A 10,137-nucleotide genomic window follows, 5' to 3' on the forward strand; every position below is an offset into this window, starting at 1 on the left:
CTACCTTATGATCCAAGAATCACACTACTGGGTATTTATCCAAAAAATATAAAAAAACTAATTTAAAGGGATATGTGCACCAGTGCATCCCTATGTTTATTGCAGCATTATTTACAGTAGCCGAACTATAGAAGCAGCCAATAGATGAATGGATAAAAATGGTGGTATATATACAGTGGAATGTTATTCAGCCATAAAAAAGAATAAAATCTTGCCATTTGCAGCAACATGGATAGAGCTGGAGAGTATAATGCTGAAATAAATAAATCAGAGAAAGAGAAAATACCATATGTGGTATTTTAAGAAATAGGTACCGGAAATACTAGCCGGAGAAATTAGGCAAGAAAAATAAAAGGCATCCACATTGAAAGGGAAGAAAGAAATAGGTACCGGAAATACTCATTTCCAATTCGAAATTCACTCATATGAGTGAAAATTTTAATAATAACAATAAAGTTTTGTATATCAAAAGACATTACCTACAGAGTACAAAGGTAATCCACAGAATGAGAGAAAATATTTGCAAATCATATTATCTAATAAGGGATTAATATCCATTATATAAAGAGAACTAAAACAACAAGAAGACAACTCCATTCAAAAATGGGCAAAGGACTTGAATAGACATTTCTCCAAAGCTATAGCCAATAAGCACATGAAAAGATGCTTAACATCACTAATCATTAAGGAAATGCAGATAGATGAAAACTACAATGAGATACCATCTCATATGCATTAGAATCACTGTTGTCAAAAAAACAAAAGTGCTGACAAGGACATGGGAAAATTGGAACTCTCAAACTGTTGGTGGGAATTAATGTAAAAGGGCACAGCTGCTGTGGAAAATAATATGGTGATTTCTCCAAAATTAAAAATAGAGTTACCATATGATCCAGCAATTCCACTTTTGAGTATATACCACTTTTTTTTATTTTTTTAATGTTTTTTATTTATTTCTGAGAGAGACAGCATGAGCAGGGTAGGATCAGAGAGAGAGGGAGACACAGAATCCGAAGCAGGCTTCAGGCTCTGAGCTGGCTGTCAGCACAGAGCCCAATGCAGGGCTTGAACCCATGAACTGTGAGATTATGACCTGAGCCAAAGTCAGATGCTTAACTGACTGAGCCACCCAGACGCCCCTATACCACTTGCTTGATGAGGTAGTTGTACACTCATGTTTATAGTAGCACTATTCACAATAACTAAAATGTGGAAGAAACCTAAGCACCCATCAGTGGTGAATGGATAAGCAAAATATGGTATATAAGTACAAGGAAGGGGTACCTGGGTGACTCAGTCGGTTAAGCGTCCGACTTCAGCTCAGGTCATGGTCTCATGGTTCGCAAGTTTGAGCCCCACGTCAGGTTCTGTGCTGACAGCTCAGAGTCTTGGAGCCTGCTTCAGATTCTGAGTCAGTCTCTGTCTCTCTCTCTCTCTCTCTCTCTCTCTCCTCTCAAAAAATAAATAGCAATTGGGGTGCCTGGGTGGCTTACTCGGTTAAGCGTCCGACTTTCGCTTAGGTCATGATCTCGCGGTTCGTGGGTTCGAGCCCCGCGTCGGGCTCTGTGCTGCTGCCAGCTCAGAGCCTGGAGCCTATTTCAGAGTCTGTGTCTCCCTCTCTCTCTGACCCTCCCCTGCTCACGCTGTTTCTCTCTCTCTCTCCTAGAAATAAATTTTAAAAAAATTTAAAAAAAAATAAATAAATAAATAGCAATTTTAATATAAGGGAAGGAAATTCTGCAGTATGTTACAACGTGGATGATCCTTGCAGGCATTATACCTAATGAAATAAACCAGTCACAGAAAGACAAATTCTGTATGATTCTACTTACATTAGGTACTCAGAGTGATCAAAATCATAGAGACAGAAAGTATGATGGTTGCCAGTGGCTGAGGAGATGAGAATGGGGAGTTATTTTTAATAGATACAATTTTGATTTTACAAGATATAAACAGTTGCAGGATTAGATGGTGGTAATGGTCGCACAATAATGTGAAGAAACAAATGCCAGTGAATTAAAAATGGTTGAAATAGTAACTTATATGTTATGTATATTTTTCCACAATTTTTTTATTTTTAACTTTATTTATTTCTAGGAGAGAGAGAGAGAGAGCGTGAGCAGGGGAAGGTCAGAGAGAGAGAGAGATACAGACTCTGAAATAGGCTCCAGGCTCTGAGCTGACAGTCAGCACAGAGCCCGACGCGGAGCTCGAACCCACGAACCGTGAGATCATGACCTAAGCGAAAGTCGGACGCTTAAAACCGACTAAGCCACCCAGGCGCCCCTATTTTTTCACAATTTTAATTTAATTTTCTAAAATCCATGTAAGTGTGCCACGTTAACAGATTTTAGGAATCAAAGCATATCAGCATTTTAATAAATGCAGAAAAGCATTTAATAAAATTAACTTCCACTTATGACAACAGACATTTTGCAAGCTGTGAACAGAAGGGAATTTCCTTAATCTGATGAGGTAGGTCACTTACAAAATATCAAAGCAAACGTTGGGGCACCTGGGTGGCTCAGTCACATGAGCATCCAACTTTTGATTTCGGCTCGGGTCAGGATCCCAGGTTTATGGGATCAAGCCCCACATTGGGCTCCATACTTAGCTTAAAAAGGCTAAAAAATTGCTTAAAAAATTCTTTCTCTAGGGGTGCCTGGGTGGCTCAATCACTCAAGCATCCAACTTCAGCTCAGTCGTGATCTCACAGTTCATGAGTTTGAGCCCCACATCAGAGTGTCTGCTGTCAACATGGCATGTACTTTGGATCTTCTGTCTCCCCCACTCCTCCTCTGCTCGTTCTCTTGCTCTCTCTCAAAAATAAACATTAAAAAAAATCTTTGTCTCTCCCTTTGCCCGTCTCCCCTGCTCACACTGTTTCTAATATACATATATATATTTGCAAACATCATATTTAATGATGAAATATTGACAGTTTTCCCCTTTAAGTTGGGAACAAATTCTCATATACTATCATCCAGCTGCAGCAATAATTATCAGCTATGACCAAGCTTGTTTCATCTATCCCCCTACCTACCAACCTCTGCATACCAGATTATTTTGAAACAAATCCCAGACATCATGATTTTATCTATATATTTCAGTGTATGTTTTAAAGATAAGAATTCCGTTATTGGAAAACCTCTCTATGGGGGTGCCTGGGTGGCTCAGTCTGTTCAGCTTCTGACTCTTGATTTCAGTTCAGGTCATGATCTCACAGTAAGATTAAGCCCTATGTTGGGCTTAGCAGAGCCAGCTTGGAATTCTCTCCCTCTTTCTCTGTCCTTCACCCTCTCATTTATGTCTCTCTCTCAAAATAAATAAGTAAACGTTAAAAAAATAAAAATAGAGGCACCTTGGTGGCTCAGTCAGTTAAGTGTCCATCTTCAGCTCAGGTCAGGATCTCACAGTTCATGAGTTTGAACCCCATGTCGGGCAGTATGCTGACAGCTCAGAGCCTGGATCCTGTTTCATTTTCTGTGTCTCCATCTCTTCCCCTCCCCCGCTAAAAATAAACATTAAAAATTTTTTAAATAAAATAAATGTTTAAAAAAACATCTCTATGATGTCACATCTAAAACAACTTTTTAAATCAACTAGTTTCAAATTTTCCTGACTGTTTCATAAGTTTTGCTTCTGTTTTTTCAATTTGTTTGAATCAAGTTCCAAATAAGATCTACTTGTTACAATTGTTTAAGTCTTTTAATCTATAGACCTCCCTTCATCTCTCTTTTTTCTTTTTCAATTTATTTGTTAAACCAAATTATTTCTTCTGCAGAGTTCTCCCTAGACTATATTTTGCTGATTGCCTTCTCATGGTGTTGTATGATATGTTCATGTGTCTCCTTTGTTTTCTGTAAATTGGTAGGTAGATCTGTAAGCTATCTTACTATGAAATTTTCATCAGAGTGAAAACTATGACATTAATGCTTAGTTTTGGAGTTTTTTTTTTTTTTTTTTTTGGCTGCCTTGAGCCAATGCAAAAATGTGTTGAAACTCTGTGTCATTGCAAGCATAAAGCTATATACTTAGTGACTGAATATAATTTTTTTGAGGGGGGGGAGGGGTGGAAGGAGAGAGAATCCTAATCAGACTCCACCCTCAGCACAAAGTCCGATGCAGGCCTCAATTCTTTGACCTTGAAATCATGACCTGAGCTGAAATCTAGAGTTGGACACAACTGACTGAGCCACCCAGGCCCTCTTGAATCTAATTTTTTTTTTTTTTTTTACAAATAGTTTATTGTCAAATTAGTTTCCACATAACACCCAGTGCTCATCCCCACAAGTGCCCTCCTCCATGCCCATCTCCCCTTCCCCGCACATCCATCAGTCCTCAGTTTTTGTCAGCATTGAATCTAACTTTTAATGACCTACATATTCTCAACAGACATCAACTTTCTGTGATTTTATGTTTTGTGTGTCTGTCCTAATTCATCTTTTTTTTTCCAGAAAGTATTATGATTATATTAATTAGCAATTCCTAAATTTATTTGCATAGGGAAATGAATAAGCGTCTAACAGAAGAACAAGCCAGAAAGACATTTGAGAGAGCCATGAAACTGGAACAAGAGTTTACTGAACATTTCACAGGTTGGCATCATGTGTGTCAGTGCCCTGATAGAATTTTGATTTGGAGCCATATGAACTGACCTATTGAAATGGATTTTGAACTACATCCACATCTACATCTATCAGTAATTATTTACTGTGGCTAATACTAGGTATTAGTACTGTGTAATTAATACTGTGGTTTTCAGAGTAATTCATCTAACCTAGGCAGTGGTGATAAGGAATCTTGAAAGTTAGTGTTTCTTAAGTTGCTGATTAGGAAATACTAGACTGGAAAATAATAGATTTGAACTTGATTTCTTCTGTGAAACTCAAATTTCCCTTATGCTTCATAAATTTTTATCCATTTTAAGATACTATTTGTTTAAAAAGAAACGAGTGGGAAGCAATTTGCAAGTAATCTCCTATTCATTTTGTCCTTTAAATTATTCCTCAGGTGTTCATAATAAGTACATCAAATGTCATGGTGTTGTAACTCATGTGCTTTTATTCTTTCTTTTTAAAAATAATTTCAGACTTCTGGACCAATCACAAGAATAGTAGCAATAATTCTCATACACTTCTCACCTGTATTTTCAAAATGTTAATATTTTACCACATTTAACTTTTCCTGAAACATTTAAGAGTAAGCTGCATGCAGAGACTCCCTTTTGCCTCTAAATACCTCAGTGTGTATTTCCCAAATACACAAAACTAAGTAAAAATTGCCAAGTCTCATTTTTTGATCAGTATTTAAAATAAAAATTCTTATTATTTTACAAAAATGAAAATTAATTAAATGAGCACTTATTACTAAGCAAACAATACAAAAATGGTCTCTTGCTGGATGAATAACTAGTTCTAAGATCTAGCTTCTACTATTTCATCAGTAATTGTGATGGTAAAGATAGACCATTAATGGAGGTTTCTGATTTTGTTTCTATTACAGCTATTGTGCAGGGAGATACGCTGGAAGACATTTACAACCAAGTGAAGCAGATCATAGAAGAACAGTCTGGTCCTTACATCTGGGTTCCGGCAAAAGAAAAGTTATGAAGACTCGTGTTTCTCGGTTTCTCTTTTCCATGATCTCATTTTCGTTGACACTTCTTTGCCCTTTCCTTTTGGAGTCTGTCTACAGTACTCCGTGTTGAATCATATCCCACTCATCAGGGTCTACAGTTGTGCTTAGTTTTGACATCTTGTGTCTCCTTCAAATTGTAGCATCTGTATTGTTTTATGTCACTGTTGGTTTATGGCCATTTTTCAGAACTAAAGATGGAATGGCCTGACCAGCTATTAAGGATTTGGGGAGACTGGGAAATTGTGGTAAAATTCCTTAATGTTTAAGGGAAAGTAACTTTAAGAGATTTTCAGAAAAGCTTTATATACATTCTTTTCAAATTTCAGTATAAATGAAAGAAAAGTGGTGTTAAACAGTGATTTAATAAACTTTGAGCAACAGTGCACGCTTAACTTTAATAGCATGGTTTGGCCAATATATTAACTCTCAAGTCTTTTTCTCAGTTGACTTGTGTTATCAAAGCCAATATTTCATTATAGACAAATAAGGAAAATATATGGTTTTTAATTTCAAAATTAATGTCTACATTAACTTGCATAATTTCACAAGGGATATTCATTTTTCATAAGAGTTCTTCAAGTCTTTTATTGTTTGAGAGTTTTTTCTCAATACATTTGCTAGGAATAGCAGTGTTTAAATGTTTTTAATCTACCTGTGCAACACTATTTATAGTGTCTTACAAAAGTTGTTCAGACATAATGATCATCACATTTTCTGAATTGAGGCCATGTTTAGGTGCTAGGGGAGCTCACCTTTTATAGAAGGTTGAGAAAATTTCATAGACATAAATATAGACAGAACAGAAATTGTAGGGATGATGTAGTACTCATTATGGCAATGGAAAAAGAGTCCAATTCATAGTCTAAAACTTTAAATGTATTCTTAGGGATCAGATTTTAATGAATATTTTACCCACAGTAACTGCCTATTTTGTTATAATAAAAAATATATATATATATATATAAATATATATAAAACTTTCTTTAACTAAACTCTGTAACTATGGGAATTATTTTCTTTACATAGTTGCACACACACACAAACATATATATTTAAAATATATTTTTTCTTTTGCCACCTACTCAACTTTTTGTTTGGTTTTTAAATTAAATATTAATTGATTAGATTTTATCTTCCTTAATCACATGAACTGAAAACAGGGATATGGTGGTTGTGGAAAGAACCTTTAGGGAAATTAGGTTACATACAAAAGTATAGGCATGTTCTCCTCTTTTCTACAAAAGTTTTCAGATGGTTCCTGGTTTTGTTTGGGGTTTTTTTGTTGTTATTGTTCTTGTCATTGGGTTTGGACTTGGCCCTCTGCCTCTCCCTCCAGTTCTCCTTTCACTAATAGACAAATGAGCAGAAGTCTTGTGTGTGTGTTTTCCCTTCAGACTGCACACCTTTCACCTCTCGTAGCTGCTCTGCGTTAGAGTTACACAGATCTTCATGGTGAGCGATTTCAAGAAATTTTAATGAAAGGTAGATATGATTTCAGAAATCAACTTCTCTGGTCTTTTATATTAATAATATTGTTTGCCTTCCCTTTGCTTTTTTGGAGTTGTTTATTAAATATGTGTTTTTGACAACCTCCTCATTACAGTTTCTTAACAAATGAGTACTGGTTTGTAAAGGATTATCAACATTATCCATTCCATTTATGAGAAAGAGGAGAACAGCTAATAAACTTTATTGTAAAATCTATATGTTAAATGTGTCTTGAATTCTGAAAGAAAATAATATTTTACAAGCTAACATTTTCTTAAAACTTGGAGTATCATGTAATTTACAAAGTGAATTCATGGGCCATTAGGAAACTTAATCAAATTTTCTTCTATAGGTTTTGGAATTGAGTATGTTAACACACTGAAATATATACTATAACGTTAATTATGGTAGGTTGTTACCAAACATAGAACAACTAGAAGAAAATTATTATAAAATGAGCTCAAGAGCCCCAAAAATCACTCTACAGCAAGACCCCAGCATAAGCCATTTTGAAGTATTTACTGGTTACATGTTGTAAAATACCAAGAAGTTATAAAAACAATGCCATTTATCTGTTAAAATGTGTTGCTTTTGGATGTCCTTGTTAAGTGATGTTTTTGTAAGAAAATACTAACTTTTGTTCAGCTTTCTAGATTGTATAGAATTATTAATAAAAGTACTAATTGCTTAGTAGTACTGTGTAGCAGCCACTTTAGTATATTATCATTTAATTTTAAAAGATAAGAATTTAAGAGTTACTAGCCCCTCTGTCAGGCTTAAGTAAAATCACTTGCCCAAGATTACTTTAGCTAGTTAGTGGCAGGGCTTGGTATTTGTATCCAAGTCTTTCTGTCCAAGTTCTTTCTAATCTACCTTGTTTTTCAGCCCCTACTGTGTAAGGCACGGTGACTTATGTTATTTTCGTGCCCCTTTACAGAGACAGACTTAGATGAAGGCCTTTGCCCAGAGTCACACAATAAGAATTGTTTCTGGGAAAGAAGTCAGCCTAGCACTGTCACAGTGACCTGAAAAAAAACTTGTTTAGAACCAAAAATGGAACAGTATTCACTAGGGGAAGAAAAAGTCCACTATTGTAATACACAGAGAATAATAGTATTTCAAATGTTTTATGAGATATTCCATATTTTTTAATATGCTTCATAATATTTTTCAGTTGGCAAAAATAAAAATGCCTCTTAAAGGTGACTACACATTTCTGGTTGCTTTTCTGTTCCACGTCTTCCCAGGGCTCTTCAAAAAGTGATGGAAGCAAGCTTGCAGAACAGATTCTTACAAATACCTGATAACCCACTATTTAGTATTTAAAATTCCAAAGATGGCGATTTGGAGACTTCACTCATGAGAAAAATTTGTTTTCTGAAGTATGAGAGTCAACAACTTACCTTCCAAACTTCTGTCTTGAATACTCTTAATTTACATATAGTAAAAAAGCCTAGAGATCTTCATATTTTAATCAGAGTTACACTACAGGTCAGGAACACAGCCAGGATTAGAACCTTTGATTCCTGGCTCCTTTGAACAGAGGTTTTTCTACGATCTAGTTCCTTGTCTTTCATGCTATAAGCTGAATTGAGTGGGTTATTCAGTCCCTCAAGGTTTGAATTACTAATTAAAAGAAAGTATCAGTAAACTTAAGAGATTTTATTGAGAGATTTGAATTTGAAAGCCATCAGAGAAAAATATGAACATCACTTTTCTGACCTCAGTTTAGATAATCAGGTGTTTTAGTCCAGTGTTAAAGATTCCATTTGCCTCCAGAATTGCACACTGTAGCTCTCGTTGGCTTTGGCTGTGGAGCACTGCAATGTGAAGAATTTAGGCTGTGGAACCAGAGCTTCATTTGGATACCAGCTTGGCCACTCGCTGGTTATGTAATTAACCATGGGCAAGTCATGCCATCCCTCTTTCTGTTTACTTACCTGTAAAGTGGAAACATTTTGAGAATAAGATTATAAATATAGGATGCTAGCACATAGTACATTCTAAAAGTTAATTCCCTTTTCCTCTAGAATCAGAAGGCTGGGATTGTTGCAACTCACCTTGTACAGATTACCTTCAGCCTTCATTTTGCCATATTTTAAATGGGATTTGAATGGCTACCTTGCAAGATTGTTATAAGGGTTAGATAAAGTAGTGTGTACAAAAACTGATCACAACATCTGATGCTTGACCCCCACTACCTATTCTTCCCCCTGCTCTGGAGTGTGTTTATGACTGGTAGCAGAAAACAAAATAACATGGTCTGCCGTGCTTCATCAACTATAGAGAAATTGTCTTTGATGGACTTTCAGTTAGGAAATTATTTACCTTTCAGTACCTATGATCATACTTACTCATCTCTTCTAGGCGTCCCTACTCTGTCAGAGATGTGACTTTGGCCTACCCTACTTCTACCTTAAACATGGAAGGCGGGTGTTTCAGAGTCTGTGTCTCCCTCTCTCTCTGACCCTCCCCTGCTCACGCTGTCTCTCTCTCTCTCCTAGAAATAAATAAAACATTAAAAAAAAAAAAAAAAAAAACATGGAAGGCATCAAGATCTTCTAAGCCATTCTCACACCTGCATGGAACTAGACACAACAGTCCCTAGCAGTTTTCCAGAACATTAATTATTGAGAGTCTAGAAACAGGCCTGAAAAAAGATTATTTAAGTCACATAGGTAAGATACATTTTCTTTAATTTGACTGAGAATAGTCACTACTTACTCAGTGATTACTTTCTTGGTGACTTTCCACTACCAGCTCCTTCATTCTCCCCCAAATATGATTACCTAAAAGCTGGCAAAAAAAAATTTAAAAAACCCTTCTGGTCTGCCAAACAGCATCGTGAATAGAATTGGTGGTCAGGTAAACCAATGTTTGTAACTTTTAGAAACAGGTACCAAACCTGACTAGGGAGAGTTTCACACTACAATTTTTTCTAGCAGTTTCTATTAAAATATAAGAGTAGTATACTGATGGGGGAAGATGAGGAGAAGGAGACTAGAAGAC

General features: G+C 35.9%; 1 protein-coding gene across 11 annotated transcripts in view; it reads left to right on the top strand.

Moving 5' to 3' along the window:
* DLG1 (discs large MAGUK scaffold protein 1) overlaps nt 1-7,821 on the top strand; it is a 289,163-nt gene extending 281,342 nt beyond the window's left edge. For all 11 annotated transcript variants that reach the window (XM_039250830.1, XM_039250829.1, XM_039250838.1 and 8 more), the window contains 2 exons: nt 4,507-4,598; nt 5,506-7,821. In XM_039250830.1, coding sequence (XP_039106761.1) covers nt 4,507-4,598; nt 5,506-5,612 — 199 coding nt within the window. In that variant the 3' untranslated portion in view covers nt 5,613-7,821. The remainder of the gene's footprint in view (nt 1-4,506; nt 4,599-5,505) is intronic.
* The last annotated feature ends 2,316 nt before the right edge of the window (nt 7,822-10,137 follow it).

The sequence above is a fragment of the Hyaena hyaena genome, unplaced genomic scaffold, assembly GCF_003009895.1.
Source record: "Hyaena hyaena isolate Hyena2069 unplaced genomic scaffold, ASM300989v1 scaffold_382, whole genome shotgun sequence".
Classification (NCBI taxonomy): Eukaryota; Metazoa; Chordata; class Mammalia; order Carnivora; family Hyaenidae; genus Hyaena; species Hyaena hyaena.